The sequence below is a fragment of the Rhamphochromis sp. 'chilingali' genome (genome assembly GCF_963969265.1).
Source record: "Rhamphochromis sp. 'chilingali' genome assembly, chromosome: 6".
Classification (NCBI taxonomy): domain Eukaryota; kingdom Metazoa; phylum Chordata; class Actinopteri; order Cichliformes; family Cichlidae; genus Rhamphochromis; species Rhamphochromis sp. 'chilingali'.
Genome location: NC_137933.1, coordinates 12,211,138 through 12,229,747, shown reverse-complemented (window position 1 = coordinate 12,229,747; position 18,610 = coordinate 12,211,138). Strand labels below are relative to the sequence as shown.

General features: G+C 42.2%; 1 protein-coding gene across 8 annotated transcripts in view; it reads left to right on the top strand.

Annotated features, from left to right (window-relative positions):
- The first annotated feature begins 733 nt into the window (after positions 1–733).
- neo1a (neogenin 1a) overlaps positions 734–18,610 on the top strand; it is a 160,227-nt gene continuing 142,350 nt past the window's right edge. For 3 of the 8 annotated variants that reach the window (XM_080884016.1, XM_080884012.1, XM_080884011.1), the window contains exon 1: positions 735–1,361. In XM_080884016.1, coding sequence (XP_080740142.1) covers positions 1,271–1,361 — 91 coding nt within the window. In that variant the 5' untranslated portion in view covers positions 735–1,270. Of the gene's footprint in view, positions 1,362–18,610 lie in introns of all 8 variants that reach the window. The other 5 variants (XM_080884015.1, XM_080884014.1, XM_080884013.1 and 2 more) reach the window with 3 other exon arrangements.

Sequence of the window (18,610 nt, the reverse complement as noted above, 5' to 3'; positions counted from 1 at the left end):
GCTTGTGTGTGGTGCTAATTAGTGAGACAGAGTAACACAACTGAATATTGATGTGAAGTATATCACTAAAATCTTAAGGAGATGAAGACTTCATTGATGATGTGAATTTGCTCAATATTTTTGGCAGATATTAGAGGAGGGTGGATCGATCCAGATATCGGTAGTACTAGTGCGGACTGATACTTTGCTTCTATTCTGGAAGTTCAGTATGTATCCCACTGAATTTCGTGAAATGCCTACATTTGAAAAATATATACTTCCAACATTAAAAACATCATGATCCTCTGTGTTGACTGTCAGGTCTATTTTATTTATTGCCTATAAAACATTTAAACAACAGAAGTTGTGCTTTTAGGAACAGAAACCTTAACACTCCTGGTCTCCAAAAGTTTTAAAATGCATGAAAAACGGAAAGGTGTGTTAACTAGTCAGTGTGGAAAGTAAAAACACAGTGATTTAATGGTATTTAAAATGTGTTCAGCATTAATTATATTTGCAAATCGATGATGATTTGTGGCATAAATCATGGCACACTGCTCTCCTTCTAACTTTATAGATTAAAAGTATCAGTAAGGGTCAATACTGGCGCTGCGTTTACTTGGTATGGCACACCACTAGCGGAAATGAGGTGCTGTCGCTGCTTTGCACTCCCACTCCATATTTTAGCTTTCGCCTGAGCGCAAAGAAGCGGCCCATGATCCAAACCTCTGTGAGACTCCACGCCCTGTTTTCCGGGGAGCCCGTGGAGATCCAGCCCTACAACACGCTGCTCCTCTTACGTCCCGTCCGCGATCAGTGAGCTGGCCGCGGCAGAGATTTCTCCTTCGGCTTGGATCTTATCGTTTACTCCAACGGAGCTCTTTCTAGTCTTTTGCGCGCTCGGCAAATGTCGGGAGCGGTATAGTGGACGCGTCTGTGCCGAGTCGTGCGCAAATCTTTCTGAGACTGCGCCTCCGTGGCAATGGATTGATTTCAGTGGTTTTTTCCCTTCCCCAACCTCTGCCTCGATCAAGTTGAGAAAACAGTGTGTAACCTGCGGCTCTCTCCTTCCAGCTACATGTTTCATCCGGCCAGTTTTAAAAGTAGCCTACCTGGCTCCGGATGTTCCTGCACATTTTAGGACGTTGAACTTTTTTTTTCCTTCTTCTCTTTGTGCATTCACAGGAGGTGGACGGGGATTTTAAGGATTTATATATATTTATTTATTTAAAAAACAAAAACAGCTTCTCCGGGGTTCTTAAAGCCTGCAAAGATTTATTCGTGAAAAGTGATGGCCGAGCGGGGAGCTCTGTCGCTCCTCTCTCTCCTCTGTCTCACCTTTCTCTACACGGAGACCACCGCTGCAAAGCATGTTGACAAAGGTAAATGCCCGCAACCCACTAATAGTTGTGCTGTGTGTCTGCTTCTTCGTGCCTCGGTTGGAGGAACTTGCCTGGGTTGTCTTAGAGGAGTTGGAATGGAAAAACGCACGGAATGTCTCGGGAAGGGGGGAAATCAGACAGGGGGTTAGGTAGCTAATTCTGCGGCGTTCGGGTCAGACACACTTCCATATTTAGATAACTTTAAAAGTCGGCTACTTTCCACTACAGGCACACTGTTTAATCCGAGACCAGCCCCTCTTCCGAGCAGCAAAAGCAACACGCTTTCACACTCCGTCCTTTTGTCTGCGTGGAGGCTGTTGAGGCAGAACTGCTGATAGGTTTCTCCGGTTGTCTTTCAAGCCATTGCCAGACATGCGGTGTAGTTGTGTTCATGAGCGTGTCTCTGAATTATGTGCAATAGACCTGCAAAGGCCAAGCAACAGATTCTGCTTGGTGTGTTGGAGTCTATCCATCAATCTGTGTGAGACAAGGTGTGTGTGTGTGTGGTCATGGAATTTCCGGGGGGGGGGGGGGGCGCACACTTACACTATGCAAAGGGTCATTAGTGTTCACTGTCAGGTAATAAGCTGGCATCATCAGTCCAGCAGACATCTCATTACTGGGCGTCAATACATGTTTTGCTGATGGATAAACAGACCCGATTCATTTGCTTCTGTTAATTGTTTTGAAGTGCGGCCACTGCACTGCAGTGTGTGCATGTCGGTAATATATGTTCTTTCAACTAGTAGTATTGTCTCACACACACAATTTCACCGATACTGGGCGTGATTTCTTGTTCTTAGAATAATGAGAGTGAGTGTGTGTGTAAGGGGGTGGGGGGTTCAGAAAAACCCAGCACACAGTCTGTTATTGGCACTTGGAGCCAGCGGTGCCTGAGATAAATTGGAGAGTCATGAGGAAAAATGTTTTTCCAGCAGTCATTGGAGTGCACAGCTCCAGCCCTTATCGCATACCCCATCGTGACAAAGTCATATCTTTATCATTTAAGATGGCAGACCTTATCAAACACAGCAGCATGAGGTCTGGACCAAAAGAAAATGTGGCAGTAACTGACTCTTGTGCAACATGGCCCAATTTTCTCCGTTAATTCTCAGGATATGCAAATAAAAATACTTTTGTGTGTCAAAACAGAAGGTCCGTGCACCTTGTTTTTTTCTTTTTTTTGAAAGCACGCTGTGTGGTTTGTCACTTAAAAAGAATGAATGTGCAAAGAAAGAGAGAAGAGACGGGCCTCTGCTAGCTGTTGGGCTCTCTTGCGTGTGGAGCCTGATGAAAGACCCTTTCCTGCATGAAAAGAGCTCTGCAGTAGTGGAAGGGGAGATAGAGAGGGGAAAAAAGCCCCTCCTTGGCTTTGCTGGAGATCAGTACAAAAGAGAAATGGGGGTAGGGTGAAACAGGCCGACTGTCTGGAAAGTAATAAAACCAGGAGATTAAGGGGTCCAGGGAGTTCCTTTGGGAGCTTTGATTGATTCCAGAGAATTGGACTGGGACCCACACGCAGGGAGAGTTTCAAATTACTAATTGTGGGGTCCCCTTCTCCGAAAATATCTGTTTATCCAAAACACATTTCTTTGAGGTCCTGAATGTGGCCACAACTTTTATCTTTATCAAGGATGGCGGAGTTGTGGTCTTAACTTAAAAAAAAAAAAAGAGTTTTGAGTCTGTCTCGTTGGGTTTCGGGACTCGCTGTGTAACGTTGGAAAAACCTGTAAAGGTTCAGACAAACTGCTGCTATTGTTAGCCCTTTCTCCTCTGAAGCTCTTATGATGGAACTTTGAAAATGTCTCAAGAAGTTTTAAGGGATTTTTTTGGTAAACAAGTCCCAGTTAGAGGAGATCCATTTAGGCTCTTCTTTATCTCGGGGTTATCTCTGTAATCCTGCTGGGAGGGAGCTGAGTGCTGATTGTCTCCCACAGGACAATGCAAATAACTTGCTGAAATGTGTAAACATTTGGCAACCCTCTGCGCTCGCATTGCTCTCTCCAGGGTTTTATCCTCACATACCATCTTACCTGCAACGCTGCTCAAGCCTTCTAAACAACCTTTCTTTTCTTTTGCGCGTTTAAGTTCTTCTCTCTGGACTCTGCTGCTAAGAACATAATTTACCACCTTTGTTTTGTTGTTTGGGAACGCCCTGGTGGTCCTAAATGACATTTTAGGGAGTGGGGGGGAGAGAAGGAAGGCTTAAAGGTGGATCATCATCCATGAATTTTCAAGAATAATTCAAGCATGACCCTCCGTCTGCTCTTTAATCTGTTCACAAAATGTGCAAAAATGTCCTCTTTTATCCATTTACACAAACTTCACCTCAAAAATGGACTGAGTCTTTTCCACAGGTCCACATGCTATTGTGATGATTTGAGAGGGGCCATGATGCAGAGTCATCTGCTGTCTCTGCTGCATAGAGTGTGCTGTTTACTGATCATTTATTTATGGGCTCCAATAGCTCATACTAAGTCCTAATGACCTCCATCCGCAGAGATACGGATAATTGCACATTTGGCCAAGTATTTGATTCATCTGCTTCACTAATGAAACCACCCCATTAGGCTATGCTACTGATCTGCAATTGCCACTGATGTGAGGGCTCAGTTTGTTGCTGCTCTTATGGCATAGTTGAAAACATCAGGCAGGTTGTGCCTTATTCCTTTTGTTCAAGGTTTGCAGGGGCAATAAAACAAAAAGCTGTTAATGAAATGATTTTTGCTAAGAACGGCGACAGCAGTTTATCACATGTAATTGGCAGCGTGAACGGGTGGATCAATATTCTCTGAATGCATGGCTTAACAGCTGCTGTTGCTTCTTTTAGGTAGTTGGGCTAAGTGTAATCACCCCCTTTCAGCTGTCCGGAGGCCGATTTATGATCCAGTGTTGGTATTTGTTTGCGTTTCTTTGCTCCTTTGCAGAGAGAAGCATTACGTGAAAAGTTTTGGAAGGGTTAGGGAGGCAGAATTTCACGCAGCCCTCTGAGCTAACAGTGCCCGCTCATAAGCGATGGGTGTGTTTAAATCAAATGCCGATTGGTTGAATGGGTTGAAGCTGGAGAGGACAATCTAAATTTTAAACACCCAACCCGGCTACCACAGAAGTCCTCATTTCTCTCTCTAGAGAGAAACTACAAGGATCAGTCAAAGCTGAAATACCAACAAAAGTAGTCGTCGTTTCTAGCAAACCGTATAAATGATGGGTGTAGTCACTGTAATGTCACCATAGCTAGTGAAGTACCCTCATAACACATCTATAACAGGATTTTCTCCGTTGAAAATGTGGTGTTTCGTGAAACAAAAGAGCCCTCATTGACTAACGCCTTATAAATCACAAATATTACTTAAATATTACAAATATTATAAAATTATTATTTACAAGACAAACTTGATGCCCTTTTCATGAACCTGTGTACTGAGGTCACAAAGCAAGTGGATGTTTTCCAAATAAACTTCTGTACGAACACAAGCTGTCGCCCCCTGCTGGCCTTCGAAATTAATGCAGGTCAAATATACACACTTTACTTTTCAGGTCACGAACCTGCGACAATCTTTTATACTGTCTATACTCTATAGTTGTTCCACAGGCAGGCATACACATGCTCAAGCCTTCTGTGGCTAACCAATAGTTATTGTCTTTTATATCATCACATACGGTTCCCAAGTTTGTTAATTAGCTCATAAATTGCTCATATTTAAACACTGCCTACAGCGTAGACCGAAGTTACAAGATTGAGAATCAGAAGAATGTAGAATAAGTAGAGCATCCTTATCACATTTGATCCAGTTTCTTGCCATATAAAACTCGGTGTCAGTTGTGAGTTTGAAAGATTTCTCCATCAGACTAAGACTCTATTAAATTTGAAAATTTCCCCCTCCTTGTTAATTGTTCATAAGAGCTGTTGCTCTGGCATTGTTGGTCTCCGTTTGGGGCATAGACTAGACTGACTTGCTGGTTGCTGTGTTGCTGAAGCAGAGCTGCTTTGAGCGAAGCGAATCCAAACTTGCATCATGGTCTAAAACCCCGAGCAGATCATAGGCAAGCATATAGCTGTAGCTGCCCCCCTGCTAAGATGAAATGCTGCTTGTGTTGATGTGTTGCAGAGAAACACTAGTTTCTCCTACTCCTAGACATTCAGTGGCCTGTATCAGGGTTCTGAGTTTTCCTCTATACTACGTTACATGTAGTGTATGTAGTTTCTTGTTTTTTGAGTTTAGTAGGCAGATAAAAATGAGGTTTTACCTTGAGGAGTGCAGAAATAAACATTAGCATTTTGGGGGGGAAGTGATGTGTAGCAATGTTGAAGGTATTAAAAGCCAATTTTTCTATCAATATGAGGCATAGCAGCTGTCGTTCAAGTTAACTTTATTCGTCATGCTGTTTGAATGTTAAAGAGACCCATGTTCATAGAAGCTGGTTGGATGATGATGTTAATGCTGTCACTGTACTCTAGAGTCGTTTCATATATAAAGGGCTTAAAATGAAGATTTTCCTTTTCTTTATAAAGTCTCTGGTGCTGTCTTCAACCATCATGTTTCTCAGTTCTTTGAAAGCCAGTCTATTGTGTATTACGATTGGTCAGTTCACAGAAAGGCGCTCACATCAAGTGCGTCCTTCTTAGAGCTGAACTTCTCGGCTCAAGAGATGCTCCTGCTGTGCCTAAAAATATGTCAGACGGTGCACCTTTCCACTTCGACTACCGTCTGCCGTCTTTGTGTCTGCTCACCCTTTCATGTCAAAACAAAGAAAGCTGGGGGAAAAAAATGCTTGGACTTTAAAGAGGCTGACGAGTGTCTAGAGACCATAAAGCTGTCCATACTGCCCTGTGTGAAGACTCTTTTGAGACTTGGTAACCTGAGGGACATTACATCAACAGCATTTATATCCTTTACTGGAGACTTCCTGGAAACATATTTGCCTCACTCATTTTCACGCTTCCTTTTACGTCTATTTTAAAAATAGAACAGAATGCAAAATTTCTACTTCACTGTGCTGCAGCCAGGCTCTCCAGGCTTCCCCGTTCCTCTGTGATTGAGTGATGCTCCGGCTTAATGACCTTTGGGAGAGTGGAGGGTTTTTGGGTTTTTTTCATTTTCCTCAGGCTGCCTCAAATAGCAGCAGTATGAGCGAAGCATACGAAGAGGAGACTGAAATTATGGCTATGTGTCAATAAGAGCCCGGTTTCCCATCTTGGTCAGTGTGCTTCAGTGCACTTAAGGCAACTGTGTGTGCTGTGGGGTTTGTGCAAGCGAGTATCACTGGCTCAAGACCAAAAGCTGGAAAGAGCTGCGTTGTTGCGATGGGCCACGATCTTGACGATGTTTTCAGCTCAGCAGGACGTCTGTTTTTGGAGAGTTGCAGATTGTGTTTAGCCTACCTTGAAAATAATCTAATAAATAAGAATCAAAGAAAAATCATCATAGCGATCTTAAAGGCGTCTTTTCAGAAGATCCTGCAGAAATTAACCTTTTGATAGAATTTACCACCCCCTTTTTTTTTCTTTACCCTGTGATCATTTATTTTTCTTGTTTGACTGCAGATATTTAGAATATTATTGTTGTGTGTAAAGAGTTTATGTTCATTCAAAAAATAAACTGCATACAAATAAGAATCATTTTGGCCCTTTTTATATATTGAAGTGTTTATCCGAGCAGCACTTAGGCCTGTAAGTGAAAGTTGTCTCACTAACGTGCTGTAGTCTTGCGTTTGGATGTTTTGTAATATTTATGACCTGCTCGACTGCAGTTCCAGCCGGTTGTGCTCTTCGGGACAGAGTGGCATTGTCCAGTCGTTCACTGCATGCAGTAAAATCACAGGAGCCAAGCTCTTGCGATGCAGTGCACGTCTTTTATAACTGCAGCGTGACAGCAGCAAATGGAAGGACGTGTGTACTGATGTTAGATTTAAGTAGTGAACGGCAAGCAAAGGAGTAGTTTCCCCTGGTTTGGTGTTCAGGCAAAACCTTGAAGGATTCCGGGGGAATCTTTTTACAAGCACAGCAGGCCAGCGAGAAGTTTTCTTTTTTAACCTAAAATTTTTTCCTCCAACTTTTGCTATTTTGGTTCCCCTGAGCTCCTGTCGTGGTGTCTCCTGTCGGTAGTGGCAGCTGCATAGGATTATGACACATGCAAGCTGTGCTTGTCAGATGAGCCTCAGCTAATGAGTGCAAGGCTCTTATACACAAAACTGTTTTTACAGCCCCGGGGAGCATATTACAGGCATTTCCTATTAAAATAAGATCTCTTAAACCTTTTTTTTTTTTCTTTTTTTTCTTTTTTACAGTCCTTAAATTTCCCTGTCCCTAAAACTTTTGTAAATCCTTTAAGGTTGTATTTATTGTATTTTTATGTAAATACTGGAAAAATGTAATAAAGCTGAAAGAACTGGAATAGCAGTTGTGGTTTAAATCTTTAAAAGCAGATCTGAGTGTTCCTGTCCAGGCTTTTCTAGTCACTGTTAGAAGAGTTTGCGAGAACTATGGCAAGATGTCTCTGTATTCAGAGACTTTCACTTGAAGCAGTCTCACGGTTGCATCTCTTAACAACTACATGTGAAGGACATTTAAAAAAATAGTCTTTTCAGAAGGAAGCACATAGGATGGAAAAATAGCAGATATCTGAAGTATAAGTGGAACGCAAAACAAGCAGACGAGACTCGAACATCCACGTGGGTTGTGCTTATTACTACATAGGGTTAAATGTTAGATGGCATCACCTTCTTGCAGAGGTTGGATTAACCCACTCTCGTACTGTCAGTCGTTGTTTCTAAGAATCTTGAATTTGATTTGGTGTCATTTATATTTTTAATCTAACTGTGTGGTGTCGAGTTTCATTCTTGGCAGCAGTCCTGGTTGTAAATTAAGAGAGACTAATACTCTTTCTTGAAAGATGGATTAATAACCTTCATTTGGGTGCACTCTACCTGCTGGAGTCCCAACATCCCGCAGTCCTCAGACATGAATTTATTCTCTGCTGTCCTTTTGGAGGACATCCAGGGTGTGATGAATTAACCTGAAAGTCTTCTCGGTGGTGTAGTTCATGGTGTAGTGCAGTAGTTAAGTAGCTCGTGCTTCAGAGCGACTACAGGCAAACAAGAATCGATGCAGCTCCTCCAATATAATGATTTTTGTTCATCATAAACGTGCAGTATGGCTGATGCAATTTGAATCATTAATCCCAACATGAGATTGCTCTAATGGATTGTGTTTGATTGGGGCTGAACTACAGTGTTGTGTTTAACATAATCAATGTTCCTCTGCTCATATCACTGGTGCCCAGTTCAGCAGATCTTGTATGTTGGAGAGGTTTCATATACCCTTATAAGGTATCAGTCACCCATGTACACAGAGAGGCTCTCAGCCTTCATTCAGTCAAAGGAACATTGACTGAATGAAGGCATTTGTTGAAAGGGTGTGGGGGCAGTCAGTCACAGAGAGAGGATTGTGAGCTGTGCTCAGTGGAGCTTTCTGCCTTCGTCTTGTGCACGGCCGTGGTTCTTGGCAGCTTTAGACTTGGTGGGATGTGTGTGTATGTTTTGGTGGGTATTTGTATATAGGCGTATGCCACCCATCTGGGGTTGAACAGCTGTTTTATCAACAAGCTTCAGAGAGCTTTCCCGGCTTGACAAAAACTAGCAGATATTTGCATCTACTTTCACAGAGAATGAATAAATGGGACTGCTTTCACATAACTTTGCCACTGTGGCGTCACTGATCGGTGAGATTGACACTTAATTCGAGAAACATAATCATGGACGGATGCATTGATCGCCACACTCTTTTTATTTTTTCTTTATTGTGAAAGTTTAGTTTAGAACAAAATTACAGATTTGCTCGTGGCGGTGAATTGTAAAGACATTGGTAGATGTGTGGTTTGGTTTGTGAGAGAACATTGATTTCTAAAAATGAGTTTGGTTTTTTTTTTTTGAAGATTGAAAATGTTGCGCTATTCTGGAAAACCAGATTACTGTCACATTGTGATTGAGTCGATTATTATTATGTTAGCTCTTGTAATCCAGTTCAGTATTGGTGCACAGCTCCCGCTGAAAGTTTTTCTTCTGTCGTTAATGAGCTGTGCCAAATATAGTAAATATGTGCCAGAACAATTCTGTTTGAAGTTGTATTTTCTCCTTCCTGGTGGGTTTTTTGCAAGCAGGGAACTGGTTTGTCTTCTTTCTCTCTAAGAAATCTATTGAAACCACTTAAGTTTGAAGCGGAGTTGGTGTGTTAGTGTGCTACTGCTTCTGCGAGAACAGAAGACGGTGTCATTTTTCCTTTTTTTTTTTTTCCCCTTTTGTCCTGCACTGTACTTTTCCATGGAACTGTCTTGGCATGTAAAGCACATCAGCTTCCTGGATTGTTGAGTCTCAGTCATTAAGTTTAAACAGTTTAGGCTTTAGAGGTAGATCCAGGAGAGGGTTATGTACTTGTCGTGTATGTATCAACCAGTGTCCCTCTTCTTCTTGAAATCCCTCCAGTCAACCTCCCTGGTTTTATTTTGATTTTTACCTGCTGCTATGGTGATCCCTGAAAAAATTCTGGTGGTATGAACCAATGTTTCTGCTGCCAGAGTGAGCTGAAACGATTCTTTGAACAGTTCAGCATTAGATAGAGGCTCCTTTGTGCCACTGGGAGCTCCCCTTTGGCGTGGAGCTCTACCGACTGCAGTGGCTTCTCACCATGTTATTGGAGCCAGTTCCTTCTCAACTCTGAGCTCATCTGAAGCTAACAGAGGTCAAGAGTGACAGCTGAAATGGTGAAATTGCTGCTTTAAGCCTTTTTAATACGCTGCCATGATGTAATGGAATTGGCTGTCTCTTTTCTGCTTTTTTGGCCTTTCACAGTTGAATAAATGTGTCTCTCTGCGGCACTTATTTGAAACATGATGGCATTTCTACTGTATGTTAGAAACGCAGAGCTCTAAGTAACACAGAGCTTGAGCTTTCCAATCAAAATGCTAATTACATCCTGAAATTTGATTTAGAGTACAGGGGAGATGAATACATTTGATCAAAATGTCTGCCCCAAAATGTGACGTGCTCCTTTTAAAAAAAAAAATAGAGAACAGGAACTCTTAAAAAGGTATTCATTATTTGTGATTTTTGTAGCAAGACAAATTTGAGTAATTATAAGGGAATTTTTAAAATAAATGACTGGTTGTGATATAAAAGATGGAGTATGTTATTTTACTGAGAGGAAATGAAGTAACTGCACATTTCTACAGAAGCATTTTTTCCACTGCAGGAACTGGAGGCAGACTTGTGGTGCTGTGTCACTGCTATAGCAACGCCATTTGTTTACCTTCTCTAGAGCTCAAGAGACGAGCCCAGGCATGTCTGAGAGGAAGAGCCCTGTCAGCCTCCAATAAAAATCAATAATGATTTTAGTAAAAGTTGGAAACCGCAAATGTCTTTAACCCTTTAAAGCCGGTCGGAGCGGGCACGCCGGAGGACTTGTACTTACATCTTATGCCATCAGCTTGTCCTAGGTCACAGTTTCCTTCCACATATAGCTTTGCAAAAACTGCATAAAAAGCACTTGCAGCAACAAAAACATAATATTCCAGAAACACGCTTTGCCAATCCGATCAGCTGTTTGTAACTCTTAAATTTCTCTAACTAGAAATATATGTTAAAAAAACAAAATGATTTTCAAATTTTTTTGTAGTTTATTGCACTTTTTTGCAATTTATGTAATTACTATGCACTTAATGCATACATATTATTAAAATTTGGGCTATAATGGTTGTATTGATGTATATAAACTTGAAATGCTCACAGAAATGGCACTACAGTATGTAAAAATATAATATAAGCTCTGGCGGACTTGGTTCTACAGTAGGTCTTAAAGGGTTAATGACTTCGAGCAAAAGCTCACCTTTCAGTACAGCCAGCCGTAGAGCTGGGCGATATGAGATTTTTTCATATCACGATATGTTTTTTTCATTTCAGGCGATAACGATATCTATCACGATATAAGCCAAATAACTATATTTGTAAGATTTAAATGTGCCGTTGCTCACAAGTAAAATGTGAAATAATCAGCAGCTTGTTTTTATTTAAATATTTATTTCCCATAATAAGTTCAACAGGGTAGATGTACTTAAGGAACATGAGACTTTTTCAGATAAATAAAGGCAAATATTGCAAACTACACAAAAGGCAGCCGCTAAAGCGTTTAAGTTTCAAAATAGAACAAACGAAACAGACTACTAAATTGTCAATTCCACTTAGAAACAAAATATTAATTCTAAAAATAAATCTTAGTTTGTTTTACAGAAGAACAGACAAAACTGACTAACTTTTGTCAATATCAAATAAACTGAGAACTAAAAGGAAATTCTCAATCTCTCCTTGTTGTATAGCTGAGCTTTTCAAACAGTTTTAACAGTTACTTTAGTCTGACAAAAGCCGAATGACGAATTAGCGCTTCCAGTCAGAGACTGAGGCTACGTCCACACGTACACGGGTATTTTTGAAAACGGAGATTTTCCGTTTTCGTTTTAAAAAACAATCCGTCCACACATAAAGGCAGAAATGAAGGAAAACGCTGCTATGAACATGCCAAAGCAGCAGGTGGCGCTAGATTCCTAACCGTGCAGAAATGTTGGCCAATCAGAAGTCTAGAAGCCTCGGTGGGAAAAAGTAAACAAAGCTGGGGCATAGAAGCAGAACCGAGTCGTATGTGTGGAGGGACAGTAACTGTGTGTATATGTAAGCATTTAAACACTGCAGAGAGTAGAATTAACAGTAACAGTATTGTAGAAATTCATTTCACCGAAACAATAACGCGGCGCACAGTGTGACGCATGCACCAGTTTATTGTATTTCCAGACTTGCTTTCGGCACAATTTACAGTGCACGCTACTCTGTTTTTTGTCAGACTTGAAATAGCCGAAATACCTTCACACTACGGAACTTCTATGGCTCTTCCGTTCGACAATCTCTCCGGCATTGGAACCATCATCTGTTTTCTCTTTGGTCACGCTCGGTTGATTTTTCTAGTCGGCACACTCATTTCCTCCATTACGCGCTGGCTGCTTCCCAAACAAACACACGTGCGGCTTGGCACTTGTGCTGTACGTAACAAGTCACGCGACGTGACGCTGTGATTGGTTCGGCTCTGCGCTACTTAATTTGGATTGGCTGACCTGTTTTTTTTTTTTTGTTTTTTTTTAAGAGGACAAGAGTGGCGAAGTCTATCGCGATAGCTTAATTTCTCTATCGAGTAAAAGTTATATCGCGATACATATCGTTATCGTTCTATCGCCCAGCTCTAGCCAGCCGACTAAAAAGGAGATGCTAGCAGCATGTGTTGCTGGAGTACTTGCTAGTTGTGCTCCATATGACGGGAAGACCAAATAGTGGATGGAAATTACTCGCGTGTCTTTCATCCTTTCTTCCTCCCCTCAACCCCAACCGGTCATGGGAGATGGCTCCCCCTCCCTGAGCCTGGTTCTGCAACAGGTTTCTTCCAGTTAAAAGGGAGTTTCTCCTCCTCACCGTCACCAAATGCTTGCTCGTAGGGAGTTGTATAACTGTTGGGGTTTTCTCCATATTATTGTAGGTTCTTTATCTTAACATATAAAGTGCCTTGAGGCGGCTGTTGTTGTAATTTTTTTTATTTTATTTATTTATTTTTTTCAGTTTTATTGCGTAACATTGTTAATTTAGAAGGTTAAATTACTTTGGTTAATGTTAAATTATGGTGTTAAGCATTTATTTAAAATTTCCAGGGAAATTTCTTGAAATATCACTGTATAATTTTGAGGCTATATCGCCCACATCTAACTCCTATGGTCAGAGCATTTAGCCTCTATTTGGCCTAATGCTAGAATGACTCCGCTCATCCTCACATACAGCACAACAGGGCTTCATTCACTGTTGGATTAAGCCATGTAGAACCTGAGAGCAGCATCTGGGGCGACACAGTCTCTTGAGCTGTCTAAATACAGATGTGACCTTCCTCTGTCTGAAATGGTGGAGAAGGAGGAGGATGAGCTTTGTCAGGACGAGCGGGGAGGTGAGGATTTCTGCCCAGCTTCAAGTGTACCCAAAGAGCAGTGATGGAAAGCAGCTGCATCAGTTTTTCCTTAAACACTGTCCCTTGAACTTTGAACCCCCCCCCCCCCCTTTTTTTTATTCTTCAGCCTGTGGCAGGTCACAGCACGCAGCACCAGTGTGGCTGCATAGTGGAGAGCAGCCAGCAGGGAGCACCTGCAGAGGAATAGCAGGCGAGCAGCATTCCATCACAGGACCCCGAGACACAGATGTCATACGAGACACGAGGGAGGTGGTTGGAGTGGGGGGATGAGCGGAAGGGCCGATGGCAGAGGTTTTGGCATGGTGGGGCAGTAATGGGGTGGGATAGCAAGCCAGATGCTACCAACAGATTCTTAATGAGGTTTCCCATCAAGAACACAGGGAGATGAACATTAATGACTACGGTTAAACTTGTCTGTTCATTTACTCCCCCCTTTTCAATCATGCTAGGATGAGGTGCCCGACATGTTTTGGGCGCATGATAATTGTTTTTTCCCCCCCTCTTTCAACCCATATTCAACTGTTTTTGGGCTACAAAGAGTGCAGCAGTTATTGGGATGAAATTTAAAAAAAGGATACTTTTTTTTTTTCTTTTAGGGCAATAATGTGAATTGTCAGTATGGTGTAGAGTGGATGCATAAAGATGCAGTTTTAATAGTAATGAGGTGGTGTTAATGCAGAGAATTATATTTGACTGTTATGAACAAATACAGGCACTGCATTGATGAGTGAAGTCACAGCCAGCAAAACACGAAGCTCCCTTTGTTAGTCATTGTCTTTACACAACAAAAGGATTCAAAGTATGTAACAACCTTAATTAAGGGCGGAGATGTTTGTAGTTCTCCTGTGAAGGACAGCATGTTCTTGTATAACCTTTCCCTAGCTACCAACAACCCAAGTGCTTGAATTGATTATTAGTCGCTTGGGAGAAAGCAGAAATGCTTTTTCTGCTTGCATACTTCATTTACCTGGAGTAGTCTAAATTAGTCCTGAGTGCATAAGCATGTCACTCAAGCTTTCTGGACACCTGCTCAACAAATTTGCTCAAAGAGCACACATACACACAAATGCACTCGGAGCAAGATCCTAAAATATGTCCTGCAGTCTGTTTCTGCCATATGGCTTATAATATTGTAGTGAAGTGTAGCAAGTCTAAATGAAAATTCACCCAAGATTATCTAATTAAGCAGGTGTGAAAGGAGCTTAATTCAAGATGGCTTTGGCATCTCTCACCAGTCTACAGTGGGGCAAAAAAGTATTTAGTCAGCCACCGATTGTGCAAGTTCCCCCACCTAAAATGATGACAGAGGTCAGTAATTTGCACCAGAGGTACACTTCAACTGTGAGAGACAGAATGTGAAAAAAAAAATCCATGAATTCACATGGTAGGATTTGTAAAGAATTTATTCGTAAATCAGGGTGGAAAATAAGTATTTGGTCAATAACAAAAATACAACTCAATACTTTGTAACATAACCTTTGTTGGCAATAACAGAGGTCAAACGTTTACTATAGGTCTTTACCAGGTTTGCACACACAGTAGCTGGTATTTTGGCCCATTCCTCCATGCAGATCTTCTCGAGAGCAGTGATGTTTTGGGGCTGTCGCCGAGCAACACGGACTTTCAACTCCCACCACAGATTTTCTATGGGGTTGAGGTCTGGAGACTGGCTAGGCCACTCCAGGACTTTCAAATGCTTCTTACGGAGCCACTCCTTTGTTGCCCGGGCGGTGTGTTTTGGATCATTGTCATGTTGGAAGACCCAGCCTCGTTTCATCTTCAAAGTTCTCACTGATGGAAGGAGGTTTTGGCTCAAAATCTCACGATACATGGCCCCATTCATTCTGTCCTTAACACGGATCAGTCGTCCTGTCCCCTTGGCAGAAAAACAGCCCCATAGCATGATGTTTCCACCCCCATGCTTCACAGTAGGTATGGTGTTCTTGGCATGCAACTCAGTATTCTTCTTCCTCCAAACACGACGAGTTGAGTTTATACCAAAAAGTTCTACTTTGGTTTCATCTGACCACATGACATTCTCCCAATCCTCTGCTGTATCATCCATGTGCTCTCTGGCAAACTTCAGACGGGCCTGGACATGCACTGGCTTCAGCAGCGGTACACGTCTGGCACTGCGGGATTTGATTCCCTGCCGTTGTAGTGTGTTACTGATGGTGACCTTTGTTACTTTGGTCCCAGCTCTCTGCAGGTCATTCACCAGGTCCCCCCGTGTGGTTCTGGGATCTTTGCTCACCGTTCTCATGATCATTTTGACCCCACGGGATGAGATCTTGCGTGGAGCCCCAGATTGAGGGAGATTATCAGTGGTCTTGTATGTCTTCCATTTTCTGATGATTGCTCCCACAGTTGATTTTTTTCACACCAAGCTGCTTGCCTATTAAATAATTTCCCCCAGGGATCAATAAAGTATTCTGATTCTGATTCTGATTATTATAGATTCACTCTTCCCAGTCTGGTGCAGGTCTACAATACTTTTCCTGGTGTCCTTCGAAAGCTCTTTGGTCTTGGCCATGGCGGAGTTTGGAGTCTGACTGTTTGAGGCTGTGGACAGGTGTCTTTTATACAGATGATGAGTTCAAACAGGTGCCATTCATACAGGTAACGAGTGGGGGACAGAAAAGCTTCTTACAGAAGACGTTACAGGTCTGTGGGAGCCAGAGATTTTCCATGTTTGAGGTGACCAAATACTTATTTTCCACCCTAATTTACGAATAAATTCTTTACAAATCCTACCATGTGAATTCATGGATTTTTTTTTTCACATTCTGTCTCTCACAGTTGAAGTGTACCTCTGGTGCAAATTACTGACCTCTGTCATCATTTTAAGTGGGGGAACTTGCACAATCGGTGGCTGACTAAATACTTTTTTGCCCCACTGTATGTTCAGTGCTATGAAGCCAACAGTTCATTCAGCTGGAAGATGTGAATTTTTTTTAAAAATTTTTTTAAGCTGGGGACAAAGTGGCACGTTTCCATTTCTCTTCAAAAGAAGATGTCAGAAGTGGTCTCGAGTTATAAAAGGTAGTGGTTTTATTAGCCACTGCTAGCCTGTGGGGAGCTTTTTGTTGCAGAGTGACAGGGGACTTAATAATGAAGCTCTCTAACCCAATCAACCCTGAATCAATGGAGGCCCTCTTTCCCTTCTTTGTCCCTCTCCTGTTCCCCCTACAGTGCCACTGCATTCCCAGCCTGGCGGGGCAGTGTCTCCGGGCCAGGGCCATGTCACGCACCCCTTCTGGCCCCAAACTGGCTGCATGCCAAATATCCTTGGGCAAGATACTAACCCCATGTTTGCCTACTGGTGGTGGTCAGAGGGCCCGGTGGCGCCAGTGTCCGGCAGCCTCGCCTCTGTCAGTGCGCCCCAAGGCAGCTGTGGCTACAATGTAGCTTGCCATCGCCAGTGTGTGAATGTGTGTGTGAATGGGTGAATGACTGAATGTAGTGTGAAGCGCTTTGGGGTCCTTAGGGACTAGAAAAGCGCTATACAAATGCAGGCCATTTACCATTTACCATTTCAAACAACCATGGTGGGGGGGTCAGGGGTTCAAGTGCTCCCCATGGGGCAGTGCATTGGATGCCTAGTGACTCTCGGCCCCAACCACTGTCAACACTGGCAATTAATATCTAATGAGAACAAAAGTAGCTCACCTCATATCTAGTCGTTTGGTTCACTGTTACTGCCCCATTCCCATTTTCCCGTTCTTCCACATCGGCTTTAAAGCAGGGGCGAGGATAGTCTCTGTTGGCTCAGCGCTGATAGTGAAGCGCTCAGAGAACATTCCTTGCGTGCTGCACAGAGGTTGAGTGTAGATTTTATGGGCTGTGTTTCTGCTAGTTCCACAAATACCTGTGGTTCATGTGCATGCTGTAGAAGCTTAACCCCTTCTCATGTGTGACATCTGAAATACAGCTGCTGGTTATATGATGGTATTACAAAGGCCTCTCTGCTACTGTATATCCCAATAACTGGGAAATCTTGAACAAATCTGCAGCTGGGTCTTCTTTTGTTTTCGTCTTGCGCTTGTGTTTCATCAAATTAGCTAGGTATTTAATTTGCCTTTAAAAGCACATACTGACATTTTGGAAAATTCATTTATTGGTTTCTATCAAGAGTTCAAGTTAGCAGATCGATGTAAATTTCATTTGTATGCACCTAATATGGAAATAAGACTTGGATGGATTTTCCATAGGTTATCACTGAGGCTAGAAACGGAGGGAACAGCTAGTCTCGCTGAAAAGTAAAATGATTAGCTACATGGTACAATTTATCACGTGACTAATTTGTCTTACTAAGCAGCACAGATTGCATATTTTTGGCTAGAAAGATCATTTCCTTCAGGATTTTTCTTTTTAAAACTGCCTTACTTTATATATACTTACAACTTGGTATATAACACCTTCCGAGTCTACTAACAGGCACCTGTTAGTAGACTGTGCGGGATTTATTTCAGGACTTGGGTTTGCTGGTCTAGATGCATATTTCCTAACATCATGTAAGAAATAAGCATCTGTGTTTATAATGCTTTAAAACAGCGGTCCCCAATCCCTGGGCCTCGGACCAGTACCGGTCCGTGAGTCGTTTGGTACCGGGCCGCGAGAGTAGAGGCTCAGGTGTGAAATGTATGGTTTTCAGGGTTTTTTGTTGTCGTTTTTATCGTTAACTCTGTTTTCCTGGGTCTTTTCATGTGTGTTATGAATAAATCTTCTTTTTTTCGGTACCGGTACTAGTTTTATTTTGTTGTATCTATCCGCGACACCTTAAAGGCCGGTCCGTGAAAATATTGTCGGGCATAAACCGGTCCGTGGCGCAAAAAAGGTTGGGGACCGCTGCTTTAAAACACCCATTTTCTATACTTTTATATTGAGGATATGCTATGAGTGTTGTGCTTTTGTTGCCATCCTGCAAAATGTATTTATTTAAACATAACAGAAGACTTGTGCTTTTGCATGCCTTTAATGCTTACTCTCTTCACAGAGCTGTTTTAAAGTTAAATTCATATAGATTCTTTAACATGTTGTAGTTAAAGGAAACCAAACAGTCGTCCTACCCATTCAAAGGTACTTAAAGCGCAGTATCCATGTGTTGTGGTTGTGGCTGGTCAGTGCATCTGCGATCTGTATTGATAAGATTTCCTGAGGGGAAACAATTGTGTGAAATGCAGGAAGCCATTAGGAAGCCAGG